Source organism: Mobula birostris, chromosome 31 (assembly GCF_030028105.1).
Source record: "Mobula birostris isolate sMobBir1 chromosome 31, sMobBir1.hap1, whole genome shotgun sequence".
NCBI classification, from domain to species: Eukaryota; Metazoa; Chordata; class Chondrichthyes; order Myliobatiformes; family Myliobatidae; genus Mobula; species Mobula birostris.
The window spans coordinates 19,869,364-19,889,920 of NC_092400.1; the positions used below are offsets into that span (position 1 = coordinate 19,869,364).

Below are 20,557 nucleotides of genomic sequence, written 5' to 3' on the forward strand. Positions count from 1 at the left end.
TTTGTCAAAGTGTTTAGTGACATGCTGAATCTCAAAGTTCAAAGTAAATTTATTATCAAAGTACACATACAGTATGTCACCATCAACAACCTTGAGATTCATCTTCTTGCGGGCATACTCAATAAATCCATGATAGAATAATAACCATAATACAATCAGTGAAAAACTGCACCAATGTGAGCGTTCAACCAGTGTGCAAAAGACAACAAACTGTGCAAATAAAAAAAGAAAAAATAATAATAATAGATAAACAAGCAATAAATATTGAGAACTGAGCTGAAAAGTCCTTGAAAGTGACTCCATAGGTTGTGGGAGCATTTTAATAATAGGGCAAGTGAAGTTGAGTGAAGTAATCTCTAATGAATCTCTAATCAAGAGCTTGGTGGTTAAGGGGTAATAACTGTTCCTGAACCTGGTGGTGTGAATTCCAAGGCTCCTGTGTCATCTTCCTGATGGCAGAAGTGAGAAGAGAGCATGTCCTGGGTGGTGGGGGAGGGGGGTCCCGATGATGAATGGTGCTTTCCTGCGACAGGGCTTCCTATAGGTGTGCTCAGTGTTGGGGGGGGGAGGCTTTACCCATGAAGGACTGGCCCATATCCACTACTTTTTGTATGATTTTCTGTTCGAGGGCATTAATGTTTCCTTACCTATGTGCAATGCAGCCTGTCAGTTTACCCTCCACTACAGATCTAAAGAATAATCTACGCAAACTTCTAAGAAAATGGAGGTGGTGTGGTCCCTTCTTTGTAATGGCACTTATGTGCTGTTCATTTATTGTTGGAACAGTTTAGGAGGCCCAAGACAGAGCTCAGAGTGGGAGGGTGAATGCAAAATTAAAGTGAGAGACAACTAGAATCTCAGGGTGGCCCTTTGGACTGAAGAGAAATGATTTGAAATGATGTTACCCATTTGAGTTTGGTTTTCTATCTATGGAGGAGATCACTTTTGTGAGTACCAAAGCTGAATATTAAATGTGTAGTATTCTAAATTATAATATTAAATTTAATCCTCTAAATTTGTTAATAGATATTTCTGAGCTTTAAATAAATATGTAAGAAGATATGGAAGTAGATTTATGGCACAGGATCAGCCATGATCTTGTTGAATGGCAAAGCTGGCTTGAGAGACCATACTATTGCTCTTGTTCATTATCTTGCATTTTAAGTAAGGTGTACAATTGGAATTACTAAATTGCATGAAGCTTTAAAAAAAAGTTGCAGGGAAATTTGTAATACTTTGCGGAATGTTTCAGAGAAAAACCATTCCTCTTAGTTGGGATGTATAAAATTTGTATTAATAACCCTAACATAGTGATTAATAGAAATGAATAAAGTGTGAAAAACGCGGGAGGAGAAAGTGAACCATAATAAAGGAAACTTAAAAGTTATGACAGGCAAAATGCATCTGTCTTGGGCAGTAAGTGGAAGGAGAGGGAATCAGACATTGGGTAAATACTGATAACTATCCCATTTATGTTTGTGCAGTTTCTGGGTCATCCTGATATAGGTGGAAGTTTTCTTCTTGAAGTACGCACCAACTTTCAAAAATCAAAAAAGTTATAATGTTTAGACTAGCATCCTACCACAATAATTAAATGTTTAAAGTGCAGCAGATATGCTTAAAATGCACGTCTGTTTCTAACACCGGAAGAGGTTCACACTTTCTTTTGGAAATATGTTTATAAACGAACAGTGAAAACAGAATTGACAAATATACAGTTGATGTAAATCACATAGAATTAAGATACCAAGATAAACAGCAATGAAAGTGCACTTTTGTGTGACTCGGCAAATAAAATATAAGCTGATATATTATTTGTATTTCTTTTTCAGTTTTTGAATTAGTGAAACAAGGGTAAGTATCTATCTTACTGTTGACATTCTGCTTTCTATTTGTGCTATTTACATATATATAAACATAAGAATTAGGCACAGGATTAGAGCAATGAAGTTCTCTGCTCCTTTAATCTTCTTCATGATTATAAGATCACGACATATCTGGTTATAATTTCAAACACATGTTCGTCCGTCTTTCGCCACAATCCCCAATTATTTTGTATTTAATATTTCAATAATATTTGAACAATTTTATACATATTTGATTAAGCATTCTTGTACATTTAAATAATTAGTTATATGTGAAATTGTGATTATCATCATGCTACCACATGATATGTGCACGCCTGGCTTTAAGTAAACCCAAAGAAGACCCCATTTATGTTTTTAGACTCCGTATTGTCCTTTGAATTAATTTAATGTTTTGAAATTTCAAAACATAACCGTGGCAACAACGTATTTTTAAAGCGAACCAGAGACAGTTCAAGAGCAGCAAAATCCAGAGGAATGTCGAGTAAAAGACGTAGTCTAGCATGTGTGACAGTTGGTTGTTTAAAAAAGCAGTACACCACATATTCTTTGGAAGGGAAGACATGATCAAGTTACTTTTAAAAAAACTTAAAAATCAGAATTCACAGGTTCCTAGAAAGTGAGTACTGGGTGATAATAATCATGAATAAAAGCATTAATGGCCTGCTACATCAGAGAAAGGTCGATGAATTTAATTACACTACGAGTAATTGGCTCATGTATACTGAACTATTGGAACAGTATTTTGAAGCAATAGAAATGGCAAATGAGTACCAATTTTGCGAAATGCATTGCATTTGAAGGCATTTAGTTTGCTTCAATGTTTGACTGCTCCAACCAAACCATGAGAAGTTAGCTTTGCTGCTATTGTAGACGTGATGCAGGGACACTTGGAACCAAAGCAGTTGTTGATTGGAGAATGCTTTTGGTTTCATGAGCAGAATCAGAAAGGATGAGTCCATTTCAGTGAACGTGGCTGAATTGAAGAGATTGTCTGAGCCTTGTCAGTTTGGAAATTGGCTTAATGATATACTGAGAGATTTTTTAGTTTGTGGAATCTTAAGAGAAAGCATTCAAAAACAGCTCCTTTGTGAAGCACAGCTTACATTCAGATGAGCAATGGAAACCGCAGACAGAGATACAATTGGTTTGCAGTCAGGAACAAAAGGGAGCATGAACAAAATTGCGTTGTCTAAACAGAAACCGGCCTGGTTGAATAAATTGACCATTGTGGCAGGGGCTCACATACACCAAACAAATGCAAATTTAAAGGAGAAACTTGTAGAAAGTGCAACAAAACAGGTCACATACAAAGAGCATGTTGGGCAGACAAAAATAAATGGACTGCTCAAGGAAGAGAAAAAGCTAAAAATTCAAATTGCAGTTTCAAAAAGAACACTAACCTGCATGAAACTGAAAAATCTGATAATGATGAGAGTGACACAGAACTGTGTAGCCTTGAAATTTATAGGGTGAAAATTAATATGGCTTACAAGAAGTGAACGGCAAATTAATTAAAATGGAATTAGACACTGATTCAGCTGTTTCAGTCATTCCATAAGATGTGTTTGAATGGCATTTCAAAGCTACTAAACTGAAGTATGCAGGTATTCAACAAAGAAATTATACTGGAGAGCAGATAACTCCTGTAGGAATGACATTTGTAACTGTGAAATACAACAACCAATAAGCCAGATTGAGTGTGTGTGTGATAAAAATAGACAGACCCAGCTTCGTGGGGGTGTGTCTGGCTAAGACAACTATAACTTGATTGGAGATGCACCCACCATTTGCATGCCACATCCTCTGCAATGAAGCCATATGAAAGCAAATTAAGGAAGTTGTTGGAGGATGCCACAACTGTCTCCATGCTGAACACCATGAACTGTTGTCCAACAGAGGACAACCGGGTATTGGTGCCATCCTCTGTGCCTCTAGTTGGAAAGCATATTGGACCAAGGAAGGGCCATGCTGCTCAGAAGAAGTGTGGAAGTGACAAAAGCAGTGGTCCAACTACAGCAGTTTTTGTAGGCAATATATCCGAGAAAGCTTCTGATATGTTAATATGTTTGAAAATAGCCTGGTTTTAAAATGGAAGTGAGTTCAAGGGGTTTCAGGAAAGTTGCAAGCATTTGGATTTTGTGAGTATAAAGAACCAGACTCTACTCTGTGTGCATTAATGTTAGTGCATGAACTTCAAGTAGGAAACAGAAAGCTGCTTGTAAAAGTAGATGTAAAGGCCAAAGCCCAGCTGGATGAATGGAAGGCCAAAACGAAAGGAGGCAATGGATATATGAAAACCGAGCACTCATCAGAAGATGTTGTAGATGAGGAAACCAAGAAGACCAGAAAGGGAGCAATAGCAGGATTAAGAAGAGAATACTCCAGTGATCGAAATGCACCTTCCCGTGACCTAGTTGCACAAACTAGAAGAAGAAAAATAAAAAAGAAAGGTGACTAGCACTACCAGAACCACTTCCTGCAGTGTCAGAGTCAACTCCTACAACTAGCATGGAAGAGGCCCCAGAACCTGAGATTATTTTACAGCCATGTCTTACCTGCCAAGCAGTGATGTCGTTGTCAAGAAAGATGATATCCCACAAGATTATGAAATCCTCCACTGTGATTAAATCTTTAAGCCTGAATGGGACAATTTAAAATTTACTATGCAGTGATGTCTGTATATAGTAGTTGCATTATAATATATACTGTGTATATAGTTCAGATGCATTCTATATTGAGTTGGAGTTTATAGCTAAGCAGGGAGGTGTGTTATGTATTTAATATTTCAATAATGTTTGTGTAATCTTGTACATATATTTGATTAAGCATTTTCTTATGTTTAAATAATTACGGGTTATATGTAAAAATACATTAATTGCATATATCAACAAACTACCTCATGATATGTTCATACCTTGCTTAAAGTGAATTCGAAGATCATCTGCATTTTCAGACTCCATATCTTCTTTTGAATTAATTTAGTGATTTTAAGTTACAAAGCACAACACCTACACCTTTGCAATTCACACAAAATGCAGGAGGAGCTCTGCAGGTCAAGCAGCATCTATGGGAATGAATAAACAGTGTTTTGGGCTGAGACCCTTTTCAGGATGAAAAAGAACGGGGAAGGTGCCACCTACCTCCTTTATCATTTATCTATCTCTTCCTAACAAGTATTAAAATACTCTACTTTTGTATATGAAGACACATTTTCACTTTTTAACCTCTTGCATGATAACCCCACCCTTTTTTAAAAAAAATAGTGACCTCTAGATCTAGAATTGGACACAAGGGAAGCTGTCCTCTCCTTATCTACCCTAACAAAACCACTCAGTCATGTCTCCCTACTCTTCTAACCCTTTCCTCCATAAAGTTAAACTTTTTTAAATCTAATGTATTAATCTAATAAACTTTCTCTGAACTATCTCTAATATTATAATGTTGCATCTATCCTTAAATCGAGGTCATTACCATATACACTGCTCTCATTAATGCTGTAAATGCTAGAGTGTTACCTCACTACTTTTGTATACTCAATCCTACTGTTGATACATATTAACCTTTTATTAGTTTTCCTGATTGTTTACTATACCTGCTATCTGCCTTTGAGTCATGCAGTAGGTCATCCAGAACCCTCTGCATCTCAGAGCTCTGCAAGTCTTTTGCCATTAGTTTCCTTAAATTTAAACCCAAAATAGATGAGTTCACATTTTTGTTCATTTGCCACAACTTTTGTCCATTCACTAAATTATTATAACCTCCTTACATTTAAGAGTATTTTTGTGATTAAGAATAGATGCTAGAGGGTATTTGCTAAGATGTTACACTGAATGTTTATGCCATGATTGGAGGTTGTAGTATGTTGATCTGGATTGAAGATTAATTAGCCAACAAAAAGTAAACATAAATGAACCTCTTTTTTTTTGTTGATGAGATGTAATAAATGATATGGCTCAGGAATCTGTTCTGGGTCCTCAAGATTTTACCACTTTCATAAATGAATTGAGGATGCTGAAGGAATGGTTGATAAATTGTAACGACAAAAGTGAGAACTTTAGCTTTTATTTGCTACAGTAATTTTTCATTGTGATATCTTAGCAAATGCCTTGTGAAAGATGTTGTTTAAATATCTCTTAGAGCTTCTCAGCTGACCACGCTCTTAGCCTAATTTTGCCAGTTTGCTTTTGCCCATCCACTCTGCTTTCTTGCACCCATGTTTTATTTTGGTAAGTTTAAAATGCTATTCTTAAAAATTAAATGATTACTTAATGTGTTTGATACACTGCAAATTGTGTGTAAAAAGAAAGCACATTATAATGTTTCTGGATGGAATTCTCCCAGTCTAGGAAAAAAAAACACACAAATTGTGGCCTCACTTCAGAGAAAGTTTAGGAAAATAATTAATGTTATTTTATTTGAAAAGCCCTGCTTTTATATGATGGTAATTTTTCCTGTAATTCACTATTATTTCTATTCCTCTAATCTACAAACCAGTTTGTTTTCCCGTTGATATTTTCCCTTTCATATTGACAGTGTATTTACAATATTGTGTTCTTTGTTCATTTCTACAACTCCACTAAGGGCATCATTTTAATTGTTATCAAGCAAAAACTCAGTTTGTTTTTTTATAGTCAGTTGGCTTAAGAGTGGTCATAAATTTAAAATGGTGACCACGGAAAGGAAGTATAAATTACTGTTGTGTCAAAAGATTTTGTTCACACCATGCATCGAAATCTTGGATCAGTTTGGCACTTTAACTATTGTGCAGAGTCTGGAAATGACATTGGTGATTAATAACTCTGCTAATGATTCTCTCAATCTGAACAAGTGACCTTTCTAACCTCTCCTAAGGACCTGCAAAAATTAAAACTGTATTAGACCTTCATTCACCCTACAGCTCAGATAAATATTGTTTATGTTGGGACTTCAGCTTTACCTGTTTGTTTCCAATTGATTATATATTGTTTCAGCCCTGTGATGGAAATTCCAACTGATAAACCCTTGACAGAAGAACAAGCACGATTCTACTTCCAAGATTTGACCATGGGAATTGAATTTTGTAAGTGCATGATCTATTCCTTTTGTGTGCTTCTGAATAGAGAGAGGGAAAGAAATGTAATGTCTGGCTGACATACTGTTCACTTTTTTTTTTAAATTCCTCTGTTTCACTGTATCATGTGCACTCTCTAGGAAGTAAACTGCTGAACTTTTTCCTGAGCTATGCTGTCAGTAGGGAAGTGGTCTAAGTATGAGAGTGGTTCAGACTAACGCTCTCTCTAATTCATTCCATTGTGCATGTCTGAATTTGGAAATCAGAAGTAGAAAATTATTGGAAGCAATCCAAATGACCCTTTAATAATAATCCATAAACAAAACATTCAACAGTTCTGAGAAAGCTAGTTTGAACTGAATTAACATTGTAGTTCAAGGACCTCTTATCAAGAAATGGGGATGGAGATAAGTCGTTTTATGAAGCAGAAAGTGAGGGTAAAGGAGAGAGTTGAAAAGAAGGTTGAGATAAAGCAAAAGGCAAGAAAATTAAATGGATAATACATTGGTTGTGCGGGATGAAAGGGGGAATTGCTGAATAACAAAAGAAACATTGGAGGAAGTGAAATTAGGCAAAATAGCCAGGTTGTCTGAAATCACCAGAAAATTAAAATTATGGCTGTTTTTAAATGTGAAATGAATAATCAAGAAGTGCAGATTTCCTGAAATTATGAGCTCACTACTGCATCCAGAAAGCTGAAATGTGCCCAATTGGTTGAAAAATTGTCCCATTAAGCTTGAATTTTATTGGTGCAGTGTAGGAAGACAAATATAGAAGTCAGACAGCAGTGGGCAATTGGAAGTTCAAAGTCACAGCTGCATGTTAGAGTTGAAATGCAGAACTGAAGAGACAGTCAGAGTGGCAATGAGATAGTGAATGAGATAATCAAGAGTAGATTGTGTGACTGTTCTGTCAAACCCTCTCCCCCCCTCAAAACCTGTATATCCCTCTGAAGGATCACTGACCTGTTTTTCTCTTGATAAATGTTATTTGACCTGAATGTTCTAATAACAGCTTTCTTCAATTTGCACTTGAAATATGGCTTCAGTTACTTGCTAAATTTGACATGATTTTGCTCTGAGCTTGATGTTTAATTATCAGATATGTGTAGGTAATTGCTTTTATTTGTAGTAGGGAAATTAGTTTGAGATATAAAGCATTACTCTGTTCCTCCTGCCCTAAGACGTAGTGCTGCGGAGTTTAACAATGAAAGTAATAATATAAATTTAACAAAATGTTTTCTGTGTGCAGTGCACTATCAAAAGATCATTCATCGTGACATTAAGCCTTCCAATCTTTTGGTTGGAGAAGATGGACGTATCAAAATTGCTGATTTTGGGGTCAGCAATCAGTTTGAAGGAACTGACGCTCTTCTAACCAGCAGCGTGGGCACTCCTGCATTTATGGCCCCAGAGACTATTTTAGAATCCAGAAGGAATTTTCATGGCAAGGTAAAAACAAAAGGAAAATTTTCATTTTCTGCAAAAAAAACACTTAATTAGCCTTTAAAATGCATTTAGCTGAGATTCTTACATTTGTGCTATTTCCAACTTATTTTACATTAGAACTGAATTTTAATCCTGACAATTGTGTCAGCTATAGTTTGATCATTTTGCCTATCTGTTTTGTTTCAGATGCTAGTTGCAATTTGTAACCCATCCCTTTAAATGGGAAGCTCCTTCCCTTAGCAGTGGTTACTTTTATAATGAGGAATTACTTTTAAAGCAAACTTACAACTATGTGTAATCATTGTGGATCAAAAAGAAATAGTTATGCCAGTTACTATTTAATAAAGCTGTAAAATTTGTATTTTGTACACTTAATTTAGTGGAAAAAGTCTAATGGTCATGGAAAAAATAACTAAATTTATTGCAAAAGTGAAAAAAAAACACTAATAAAGGAAATTCTACATACCATCAGTTCATTCCCCTGGAAATTTTAATATTGGGAAAATCAGCCTTGGGGCTTTCTTAAATTCTTAACTTGAATGTATATTCAATTATTATGTTTATTTACATGGAGTGTTTTTTCAATATATTTTCTGAAGACTTCAGCTTCAGATATGTAACATGTTGCTGTGTGTTTTAATTTTGATTCTGATTGTGATTTCTCTGATTAGGCTTTGGATGTCTGGGCGATGGGTGTCACATTATACTGCTTTGTTGTGGGGCAAGTAAGTAAAAGTAATTAACACAGCAGTTTCAATAAAGCTCTTTAATTTAACACTTCAATAACTACAGCCAAGCTGTAAGAAAATGGATATGAAACTGATAAAGCTCTGTTTTTATGCTAGTGTCCCTTTATGGATGATCATATATTAAGTCTGCATAACAAAATTAAGAACCATCTGGTGGAATTTCCTGAGCAGTAAGTATTAATGATTAATATTTTTTCTAACTTTTCTGAATTTTGCTGTTTCTAGCTTTATCATTTTTTAAAATTCTTATTCAGTGACTTAGATTTGCAAACTTCTGTGAGTTGAAGTGTGTGATAATTTAATATGGGAAGTGTTGCTACTCTTGGTGGAAAATATTTAAATGTCTTTTTTTTCCATTTTGCAAACTAGGTCAGAACTCTCTGAAGAGGTGAAGGATCTTATTTTTAAAATGTTAGATAAAAACCCAGAAACCAGAATTACAGTTTCACAAATCAAGGTAACAAAGGGAAACATTGCTCCTGCAATTATTTGGAGATTTCTTTGCTGATATATGCTTTATCAATATTTTTCTAAACATATGAGTAAATTGAAATAAGTTGTTAAACTTTTGGTTAGTCTGTAGTTCAGTACACAAAAAAATAATTTTGAGGAGGATACCCATATCATTCAGGAGACAACCATTTCACAGTATGTCCACAGTCAATGAGGGGCAATATCAAATGAATAAAAGCATATGATTGCCAGCTTGTAATTTCAGCTGGTGATACACTTTATTAGGTACAGCAGTAGAATACAGTGTAGTTGTCACCTTCTGTAGCCGATCTACTTCAAGGTTATTCTAAGTTGTTGTTCTTCTGCACACTACTGATGTAACTCATGGTTATTTGAGTTACTATTGCCTTCCTGTCAGTTTAAACCAGTTCCACCATTCTCTTCTGACCTGTCATTAACAAGGCATTTTCGTCCACCAAACTGCCACTCACTGGATGTTTTTTTTTGTCTTTCACACCATTCTCTGTAAACTCTAGAGACTGCTATGGGAGAAAACCTCAGAAGATCAACAGTTTCTGAGATACTCAAACTGTCCCATCTGGCACCAACAATCATTCCACATTCAAAGTCACTTAGATTAGTTGAACAGCAACAGAATCTTTTGAACATGTCTGCATGCTTTTATACATTTGAGTTGCTGTATGTGATTGGCTAATTAGATATCTGCATTATTGAGTAGGTGTACATGTGTACCTAATAAAGTAGCCACTGAATATATTAACTTGGCCTGGATTTTGTAAGATTTTTCCAGAATTTGTGCATGAGTTACTGATATTTCACAGCAGAGTTGCCATTAAGTTTTAGGGTTCCTGCATGAATCCCCATGTCTCAAACTATCTCGCCAAGGTCAGCTGGTCATTTTCCATCTCATGAACTGTTCTTTAACATTCTCCATACTATGGAGAATTTACACTTGTATTCTGAACCAGATGTAACATAAACCCACTCATTTAAATGAGATGTTGTGTACATACATCTGTTGATGCTTCTGGACACATCTTCAGTGATGTTCCTGGAATCATCGGGTGTTTCGGGTCTTTTAACATCATACAACCTCCTCCAGGTGACCCAGCTGGGGCTGATCAGACCCCAGCTTGTGTCCAGATGGCTAGCTACTTATGACTCCATGGCTCCCCTCTTTTGAGCCACAGCCATCTTGAGGCCCTCTCCGCCGCATCGGTAGTACTGCGGATGGCTCTCCTCTTCCTCTCTCCCTCGATGCCCAAAATGCTGAAGGCTCTAACTAAAGAACGGGCTACGAATCCCCTACAACCAACCTCCACTGGGAGACACCTCGCTCTCCATCGATACTGACAATAATTGTTGTCATGGCTTGCAGCTTCCTATCAACCCCTCCCTTCGCTGTTGCCTCCAGAATTTGGTTAACATCTTCATCGAACTGCTTCCACAGTGAAGTCATGTTAGCTGCAGGCCATTTGATCCGCCTCCTGTTAGACTTTTTGTTAGAGGGATTAGTTTGCAACACTTGGAGGTTCCGGGCACTATGGGGTGACTCCGGGCCTGGCCCCTCCTTCGTCTCACCAGGTTGGACACCTGCACGTTGTGCGGCTCCTGCTCCTGCCAAACACTTCATCCTTGCTTGGTGGATCTTCAAGCCATGATCGTTCTTGCAGATTTTGCCACATGCACACTGCTTCCTCATCGTTGTTTGTTCATTGCCTGGGTCTGATGTCGTTGTGTCCATCTGACTGGGATGCTCATCCTCCTCCCCTCTCGGGCACCCCTGGGGGTATCTTTGCCTTAGATTCTTTGTAGCTTTTGTGGGGGTCCTCCTCTCAGAGGACACAGATTGGGTTGCAAGCCCGTTCTGCCCTGGTTGCCGTCTCTCCGGGCTGTCACTGACTCTCCAGTCGTCACCACTCTTTTCGCGGTTGTCACCCAGTCTTTCCTGGTTGTCACTGATTAACTCAGGGTGTAAGCTGTGTACATACATCTGTTGATGCTTCTGGACACATCTTCAGTGATGTTCCTGGAATCATCGGATGTCTCAGGTCTTTCAACATCACACACCCTCCTCCAGGTGACCCAGCCGGGGCTGATCAGACCCCAGCTTGTGTCCAGATGGCTAGCTACCTATGACTCCATGGCTCCCCTCTTTTGAGCCACAGCCATCTTAAGGCCCTCTCTGCCGCATCGGTGGTACTGCGGATGGCTCTCCAGTAATGAAGAATCTTGATAGTTAACAAGACTAAAGATGGGGCTTTCCGTACTATTAACGACTCCAAAGAGTGGTGATGGTCTTATCCTGGCCTTTGCACATTAATCCATTATGGAATTCATGGCCTTTCACTCAGGGCCCTCCCATTTGGCTCCAGAACCATTTGGGAAGTGATGTCTATCTTTAGTAGTGAAGGCAAGTTTGGGAAATGAGGGTAGCATGGACTTTATTGCCTTTGTCCCACTGTGGTTTGGAGAAATAGGGTATGTGGAAGAAAGAGGATTGATGGTAGGATGTGGGGAGTTGCCATTCATGGGATGTGAAGTAGATAAGTTTACCAGCAGGAAAACACTACATCCAGCCCACAGCTTTGCTGAAAAGGTAATGGAATCATCATGTTATGACAATAGTTCTCATAATATGGTCAGAATAAAGTTTTTATAGTTGTAAATGTAAAACTATTAACAATTGTATATTTTTGTCTGATTAAAAATGTGGTCAATTATTACTATAACATTAAGGTGAATATCCAGCAGTATGCTGAGGAACCTACTTTTGTGGTTGTTTCCTTTAACTTATAGTTGCATCCATGGGTGACGAGATATGGTGCTGAAACACTTCCTACAGAGGATGAGAATTGTACGCTTGTTGAAGTAACTGAAGAGGAGGTTGAGAATTCTGTAAAACATATTCCAAGCCTAGCAACAGTGGTAAGCAATAATGTTAATTCTGAGTCACAAATAAGTCACTGCATGTCCTGTAAGTATGGTCCATGCTGATGATACCTGGACCTTATTTACCATATGATGGTTGTATCTATTTGCCTAGTCTTCAGCAGGTCATAGAAACAACTTAAATTATGTAAATCTTCTATCACTTGAGCCTCAGATGTCCCTAATAATGTTGGGCACATCCTGGTGTGTACTAATAGATACTCTTCATACTCTTCATTGTAGTGTACCATTTCCAGTGATTAAAAATATGGTAATAAAGTTTATTGTCACATGCAGATCTTTGCTCCACCAACAACTATTTCAGAATTAACTTCAATTCCAAAAGTCAAAGTTACAAAGCACTATTTTTCCAACACTATTTTTCTTTGTTGTTAGTAGTGCTTAAATGTAAACATATAAACAAAACCAGATTACTTTTTATGTAAGTCAGGGGCCCAAGATGTATAAAAGAACATATTTAATCACATGCTTTCAGATGTAGAACAGTACAAAATTTATGCTTTTTCACTAGATTCTTGTTAAAACAATGTTACGTAAACGCTCCTTTGGAAACCCTTTTGAGGGGAATAGGAGAGAGGAAAGATCTTTGCCTGCATCAGGAAGCATTCTTGTGTAAGTAAACAGATACATTTATTCTTTGTTTTTATGTGATTAGAAATAAGATCCAATCACTTAACTGCATTGCTTAATATCTTCAAAAGCATTGGGTTTTTTTGTCTGAAGATTTGTGTATTTTCCTTTATTCTGCAATACTATTTAAGCAATTGAAAACCTTGATTTTCTCCACCAAAATATGTGTAAATCTCGATGGAAGCAATTTTATTTAAAAGCATCATGAACCATATTTATTGGATATATAAATTTTAGTACCTTGTAAGAGGGAGGATTTTGAAATTTGACAGGGTAGTTACAGGAATCATGTTACCCCTGGTTGGGGGGCCTCAGTCCAGGAGCCACAGCTTGAAACTAAAAGTTTCAGCCATTCAGGCAGTGAGATGGGATTTCTTTCTCCTTGACAGTTATGAATATTTGGAATGCTTTACCTAAAAGGGCCGTGGCAATTTAGCCATCAAGTCCATGCATGACAAAGATCGAAAGGTTTCTAAATGTTAAAAGAATTAAGAGATGTTAGGTTAGTGCTAGAAAAGTAGAGATAGCTATAATACTGAATCGAAAAAGAGTCACAAGTGACCAATTCCTACTTTTATTTCTTAAGCCCTTATTAAAATAAATATGCGGCTAAATATCAGTTCATGGCTGTTTTTTAAAAGAAGTATTTCAGTACGTCAGTTCCCATTTTGCCATCACTGGTTTTTACCATGGTTTCTATCAGCATCATTACAAAGCAAAGTGTTTCAGATGTTATATTGATAAAACGGATTTCTCATTCACCTGTTGTCTGGAAACAGCATAAAAACACAATATAGCCAGCAGCATGACTGATATCTACCTCAGTGCTTCAGCCTGCATCTTTTCTCAACTTTGCCTAGCTGAACTTCAGATGCACGAGAGGTTTCTTACTGGTACTATTTAATTTTAACTATTTGCATGTAGGTTTCTGATTTGTTTCTTCTACTTAAAACTGTAATACTCCTTAACATTGGTGTAGATGTCTGAAGTTTTAAAAGTTTACATCAGGTAGATTGGAAGTTGCCAAACCAGTTGCTTCCACATACAGATGAATTGCTGTGGTTTCTTAGTGAAAGGGCTTTTATTACCTCTTCGTTATCCTCTCCAGTGTAAAAGTATTCCTAACAACATTTGGAATATGAGGAGTTGTGAGACCATAGCATCAGATATATGTTACGGGTCTGAATATTTTATTGTAATTAGACATTCCCACGCACTTCTCGATATGACATAAATAAAGACATTCTCACTGGTGTTTAGGAAATGTGTAAGAATTAATTAATTGAATCATTCTGAAGTAATTATTGTTGTTTTGGAGATTTTCTATAATTGACTAAAGATTGAGTTCAGGTAAGACCTGGCTTGTCTTTTAGCACATATATTGTCACTTAAAATATTGTGCTTGAGAAGTTAGTTCCACGCATGTAGCCCGCCTCTGCTCTTCCAGAAATGGAAACATAATGGAGAAAATGAAGTAAGGCCACACTGAGGTGAACACAGAAGAAAACAAAGGCTGTTGATGTTTAGGGATTTTATTTTCTTAACAAAGCTTTACAAACTGCTGAGGACCCATATTCAATAACATCATTAATCTCATTGCTGTTTCTAGAAAGAAGCGAGAGAAAAAAAACAGGTTTTGCATGGATTGTAGGCTGCCCCGTGATGTAGGATATTATTGGCTACAGAAATTCAACCTTACAAGCTCCTCATCTGAATTGAATGGTAGTCATCATAGAACTGTATTCAGCCCACTTGATGCCATTTGCTTTGGGGGAAAAAACATTGCATCCTCATGTATTTGGATACTCTGGCAGGTTTTTGCAGCTTCAAGCATTTAGTTGTGCTGACTAAGTTATGTAACCCGGGTTATCAAAGTAATCGTCTGATTCCTTCCAGCAGAACTAGTCTGGAACCTCACACTGTGGCAACATTGCTATTATTTTGAGAACATGTGTTTCCTATCTCAGCAAACAGATCCTTCTATCTAGCTTCTAAAGTGCTTGCATTCAGACTGTAAGTGATGGTTTGCAAGTAAAAGATTGAGTGTGAGTATTTCTCCTTAATTACTTAGGACAGCTTCTCTTACTGGGCAAGTTCCCAGTCCATGGAAAATATAACTGGAATTGGGCTGTATTGAGGAAAACAAGAAAGATATCTTGAGCTTATATTTTTTTTAAAAAATGAGAGAGCAGATGTATTAAAAATGCTGAGACCTTCATTGATCTTTTCTGTGCTGGCACAATAATGTTCATTGCCAACGTGATTAGTGCTGTTGCCTTCATGACAGTTTAAGCAACAGGTCCTCTAACATCGAGGTTTTCTTCTTTTTTTTTTGTTATCTACTTTTATGTATCACTTTATCCTGCAAGAGCAAAGCATTTGATTGAATACCCTGTGATATCTTTCGGTGTTATGGCTGTTAGGGTTGAGAGTGTAAGAGCAGTGTGGGACTTTAAAAAAAATAGTAGGTATAGGAGGGTGGAGTAAATCATATGAAATAAACAGTTAACTATTGCTTGGTGAAGATTGTTGTCAAGTATATGATGAGTATTGTGAATAAATTACCTGCTTTTTGGCCAATTTAAGCACCGTGCCAGATTGGAAAGGTCGGGTACAGGCCACATGGAGGAGGCAGGGTCGGGGCCTGAGAGCATATCGAAGCGACATGGCCAGAGAACGAGAGCAGGGAACGGTCTGAGGTTTGGCTGATCTAAGCACCAGGCCAGATTGAATTGATCAGGGTGTCAGGGCCGGAGGAGAGGGACAGGCGAGGTGAACTGAGGCTGCGGCCTGCAACTGACGGGTTCCTGGATCAGCTGCAGTGATGACTGACTTCGTGGCTGTGGGCTCATTTTCATGAACTTCAGTTCTGCGTGTTTTTTGCTTACCTTTATTATTCGCAAGGTTTGATTTTTCTGCACATTGGGGGTTTGTCGGTCTTTTTTTAAAATGGCTTCTATTGTTTTTTTTTTTGTTTTGTGGCTGCCTGTAAGGAGACGAATCTCCAAGTTGTATATACTTTGATAATAAATGTACTTTGAATTTTAAATATGTCTTTGGAGATTGACCCCACCTTAAGAATATATCTGATCAATATAGTGTTTTCTGATACTTCATCATTCTCAGAAACATTTCTTATGGATTACACAAACTTCAAAATGACATAGAACTTCCAGGTGAGGCAACACTTCACCTATGAGTCTTTTGGGGTCATCTACTGTGGTCGGTGCTCCCAGTGTGGCTACCTGTATATCAGTGAGAGCTGACATAGATTGAGAAACCGCTTCGCCGAGCACCTGTGCTCCGTATGCCAGAAAAAGTGGGATCTCCCAGTGAACACCTATTTTCAATATACTTCCTATTCCCATTCCAATATGTCCCTCTATGGCCTCCTCCACTGTCATGATGAAGCCACATTTAGGATGGAGGAACAACACCTTGTATTCCGTTTGGGTAGCCTCCAATCTGATGGTATGAACATCAATTTCTCAAATTTCCAATAATGCCACCCGCCCCCCACCATCTCCCATCCCCTTTTCCCTCTCTCACCTTCTCTCCTTGTCCACCCATCAACTTCCTCTGGTGCCCCTCTCCCCTTTCTTCCATGGCCTTTTGTCTCTTTTACCAATCAACTTTCCAGGTCCTTACTTCATCCTTCCCCCTCCAGGTTTCACCTATCACATTGTGCTTCTCTCTCCCCTCCTCTTCCCACCTCCCCCCACCTTTTAAATCTACTCAGCTTTCCTCTCTAGTCTTGCCGAAGGGTTTCAGCCAGAAACATCATCTGTACTCTTTTCCTAGATGCTGCCTGGCCTGCTGAGTTCCTCCAGCATTTTGTGTGTGTTGCTCTAATTTCCAGCATCCGCAGAATTTGAACATAAAACAGTACAGCATGGTAGAGACCCTTTGGTCCGAGATGTTGTGCTGACCTATGTAAACCTACTCAATGATCAATCTAACCCAACCTTACCATAACACTCCTTTTTTTTCTTCTTGTATCCATGTGCCTATCTAATGTCCCTATTGGCCTCTGCCACTACTTCAGGCAATATATGTTTCAGGCACCCACTACTCTGTGTTTTAAAAAAAAAAAACTACCTCTGACAACTTTCCTAGATTTTCTTCCACTCACCTTAAAAAGGTGAGCTGGTATTGGCCACTGCTGCCCCTGGGAAAAGGTGCTGGCCATCTACCGTATTTATGCTTCTCCATTGTACACCTCCATTGAGTTGCCTCTCATCTTCTGTCACACGGAAGAGAAAAGCCCTAGCTTATGCAATCTTTCCTGTTACGACAATTCCTCTAACTCTGGTAAATCTTCTTTGAAGCTTCCTCATGCTTCCTTTAATGATGTGACCAGAACTGAACACTAGTGTAATCGAACAAGAGTTTTACAGAGCTGCAATATTACTTAGTGGTTCTTGAACACTATGTCCCTACTAATGAAGGCCAGAACACTATACGTTTTCTTAACCACCCTGGCAACTTTGAGAAATCTATGGACCTGGACCCTAAGATCCCTCAGTCCCCTTGTGCTGTTAAGAATTCTGCCATTAGCCTTGTACTTAGTCTTCAAGTTTGATCTTCCAAAGTGTATCACTTCATACTTTTCCAGATTGAGCTCCATCTGTCATTTCTCTGCCTCTCTATCGTCTATATTCCCATTCTAACCTGTGCCAACCTTCTACCCTATCCACAACACTTCAACCTTCGTGTCATTTGAAAACTTGCTAATCATTCCTCCACTTCCTCATCCCAGTCATCTATTAAAAATTTAAAAGTGCAGGGATCCCATAAAGGTTGCTATGGAACACCACTATTCACCTATTCAGGCAGAATGCACTGTCTACTATCACTCTCTGTTGTCCTTGGACAAGGCAATTCTGAATTGTATACTTTTTGACACAGTATCCAGCAACCAACTTGCACTTTAAAAAAAAATGTATGTCAATTTAAAGTCACTACCTCTAGCTTTTGTGCAGGAAGTGAACAGGGCTGCATAGAATTTTTTTTGGTTTGCAGAGTTGATAATCAGCAGGTAGCAGAAGCCTAACAAGGCAAACCAACTCAGGAAAAGTGAAAAGCCTGCCGAAGAGTGAAATGAAAACAAAATGTAGATTAATTCCATGTTTAGGAAATTTTAAATAAACTACATTGTTTCTCTTAATATGCTCAGCAAAATGTTAATCCATGACTATTTATGGTAAGTTGGAATTTCTGTTGCTGTTAATTTTTTAATAATTTTTAAATGCATGTTCCTGTCATTCCCTTGCTAATACATCGTTGATTAGAAGTCAGGTATTCAAATTGCAAAACTCCCAATAGGCTGAAGAAGAATCACAGTCTGTGTTACTGTGAGTTCATATGTTTAATAACTTCAACACAGCAAGGCTTAATACTTGTTTAAATAACCCTCAACATAATTTTGTTCCATTAGAAATGGTTTAAATGGTTCCGTTTATTATCAGAGAATGTATACAGTATACAACCTGGAATATTTGTCATCATAGATATCCACAAAAAACAGAAGAACCCCAACAAAATGAATGACAGAAAGACATTAGAACCCCAAAGCCCCCTCTCCCCCTCTCCTGCACAAGCAACAGGAAGCAAAAGAGCATCAACCTCCCCCTGGCCCTGTCCATTTCAGCAAAAAGTGTCAGTGCCCACCAACAACCAAGCAACAGCAAAGCACCCAAAGCGAGACCATGATCTGCAGTCAACAAAAACTATTGTTTACTTGACAGTTCGACATGCTACATTCTCCCTCACTCTCACTCAACAGAGATATCACCAATTTTCACAGTGAAAGGAGAGACTGGTCGTTGTTCTGGTGTTACGGTCTACCACGTTGCTTTTTATTCTGAGATTCTCAACTCGAGAATCCCACCCCCATCTAGAGAGAGAGAGAGAGAGAGAGAGAGAGTGACCACTCAACTACAGAGACCTCCATCCACTTTGCTGCAGCAAAATCCTGCTGTTACATCTTACACGGCGCCTCAGTCAGCAACACCAGCCTGGAATCTGTCGTCCATAGGGCTGCACCCCTGAGGTGGCATCTTCCAAGCTGCACCTGGAGAATGTCGGAAAATGGTTGGCCGACAAGCTCCAGGAACGGGAGCAACACACACAAAATGCTGGAGGAACTCAGCAGGCCAGGCAGCATCTATGGAAAAAAGTACAGTTGATGTTTCAGGCTGAAATCCTTTGGCAGGACTGGAGTAAAAATAAGATGCTGGGGGCCAGGGAACTTGAAATCCTTGAAAAGGTCAAGAGCGTGTGAAGTGTCATGGATGTAGATAGGAAGAGACTGAATTAGGGGTGATAAAACAGAGTCAAGGTATGCTGATATGAGTTCAGTGGGTCTGGAACAATGGGTCTACCTGGACAAGCAGGTTTGTGGATCTTAGGTAGGAGGTAGAAACGGAAGGTGCAGGATACGGGAACTATGAGGTTAATGGCAGTGGATAGGAGATCCCCGGGGTCCATAAGGTTGGTGATGGTGTGGGAGGTAATGGCCTAGTTTTCCTTAGTGGGGTACCCCACCCTCCCACCACTCTACCAGGGATAGGGTTCCTCTTGTCCTCACCTACCACCCCACCAGCTTCTGTGTCCAGCACATAATACTCCGAAACTTCCGCCTTTTTGTTTACTGTTTTCCATAGATGCTGCCTGGCCTGCTAAGTTCCTCCAGCATTTTATGTGTGTTGTTCAGATTTCCAGCATCCGCAGATTTTCTCTTGTATGTGTCCAGGAACGGGAACTTAATTACTGTTTCAAAAAAAAAAACGCAGTTGGAGTGCCTCTTGCAGATCAGGATCTCAATAGAACCCCAACCACCTTGAAAGGGGGAAAAAAAAGACATTGGAGAGAAGAATTTAAGCTGTTTCTGCAAATGACTTGGCACTATCTTAACTCTGCCCAGAATAGTTGTTCTGTTGAGATGATGGGGAAATCTATTTAGTACAATTGCATTAGACTGTCAAATATAGGAAAGACAGCATCTCTAGGAAGAGGTACAGTCGACGTTTCAGGCCAAGATCCTTTGTCAGGACTAACTGTTAGGACCTTCAGTTAGTCCTGACGAAGGGTCTCGGCCTGAAACGTCGACTGTATCTCTTCCTAGAGATGCTGCCTGGCCTGCTCTGTTCACCAGCAACTTTGATGTGTGTTGCTTGAAATTCCAGCATCTGCAGAATTCCTGTTGTTTGCGTTTTTAAATATAGGAAAGACCCAGTTTTGTTCGTTCTTGTTTTTAAATCTTCATTGGTTAATTTCATCAAGAATGCTGAAAGACATGGTGTTTATCGGAAATAAAAAGGAAAGTTTTGTCAGCATTCTTAACCTGCAGGAAGTGCAAAACTGGGTAACAAATAAGAATGAATT

The 20,557-nt window shown here is 38.5% G+C and overlaps 2 protein-coding genes across 7 annotated transcripts in view; one reads left to right on the plus strand and one right to left on the minus strand.

The window, feature by feature from the left end:
- The window catches only part of LOC140190871 (calcium/calmodulin-dependent protein kinase kinase 2-like), a 67,331-nt gene that overhangs the window by 35,414 nt on the left and 11,360 nt on the right, over positions 1–20,557 (plus strand). The window contains exons 8-15 of the mRNA XM_072247775.1: positions 1,833–1,854; positions 6,839–6,927; positions 8,170–8,369; positions 9,038–9,091; positions 9,212–9,285; positions 9,485–9,572; positions 12,389–12,517; positions 13,053–13,153. Of these exons, the coding sequence (XP_072103876.1) occupies positions 1,833–1,854; positions 6,839–6,927; positions 8,170–8,369; positions 9,038–9,091; positions 9,212–9,285; positions 9,485–9,572; positions 12,389–12,517; positions 13,053–13,153 (757 nt within the window). The remainder of the gene's footprint in view (positions 1–1,832; positions 1,855–6,838; positions 6,928–8,169; positions 8,370–9,037; positions 9,092–9,211; positions 9,286–9,484; positions 9,573–12,388; positions 12,518–13,052; positions 13,154–20,557) is intronic.
- The window catches only part of LOC140190872 (P2X purinoceptor 4-like), a 63,975-nt gene continuing 62,042 nt past the window's right edge, over positions 18,625–20,557 (minus strand). For 2 of the 6 annotated variants that reach the window (XM_072247786.1, XM_072247785.1), the window contains one exon: positions 18,628–19,067. In XM_072247786.1, coding sequence (XP_072103887.1) covers positions 19,044–19,067 — 24 coding nt within the window. In that variant the 3' untranslated portion in view covers positions 18,628–19,043. Of the gene's footprint in view, positions 19,068–20,557 lie in introns of all 6 variants that reach the window. The other 4 variants (XM_072247782.1, XM_072247777.1, XM_072247783.1 and 1 more) reach the window with 3 other exon arrangements.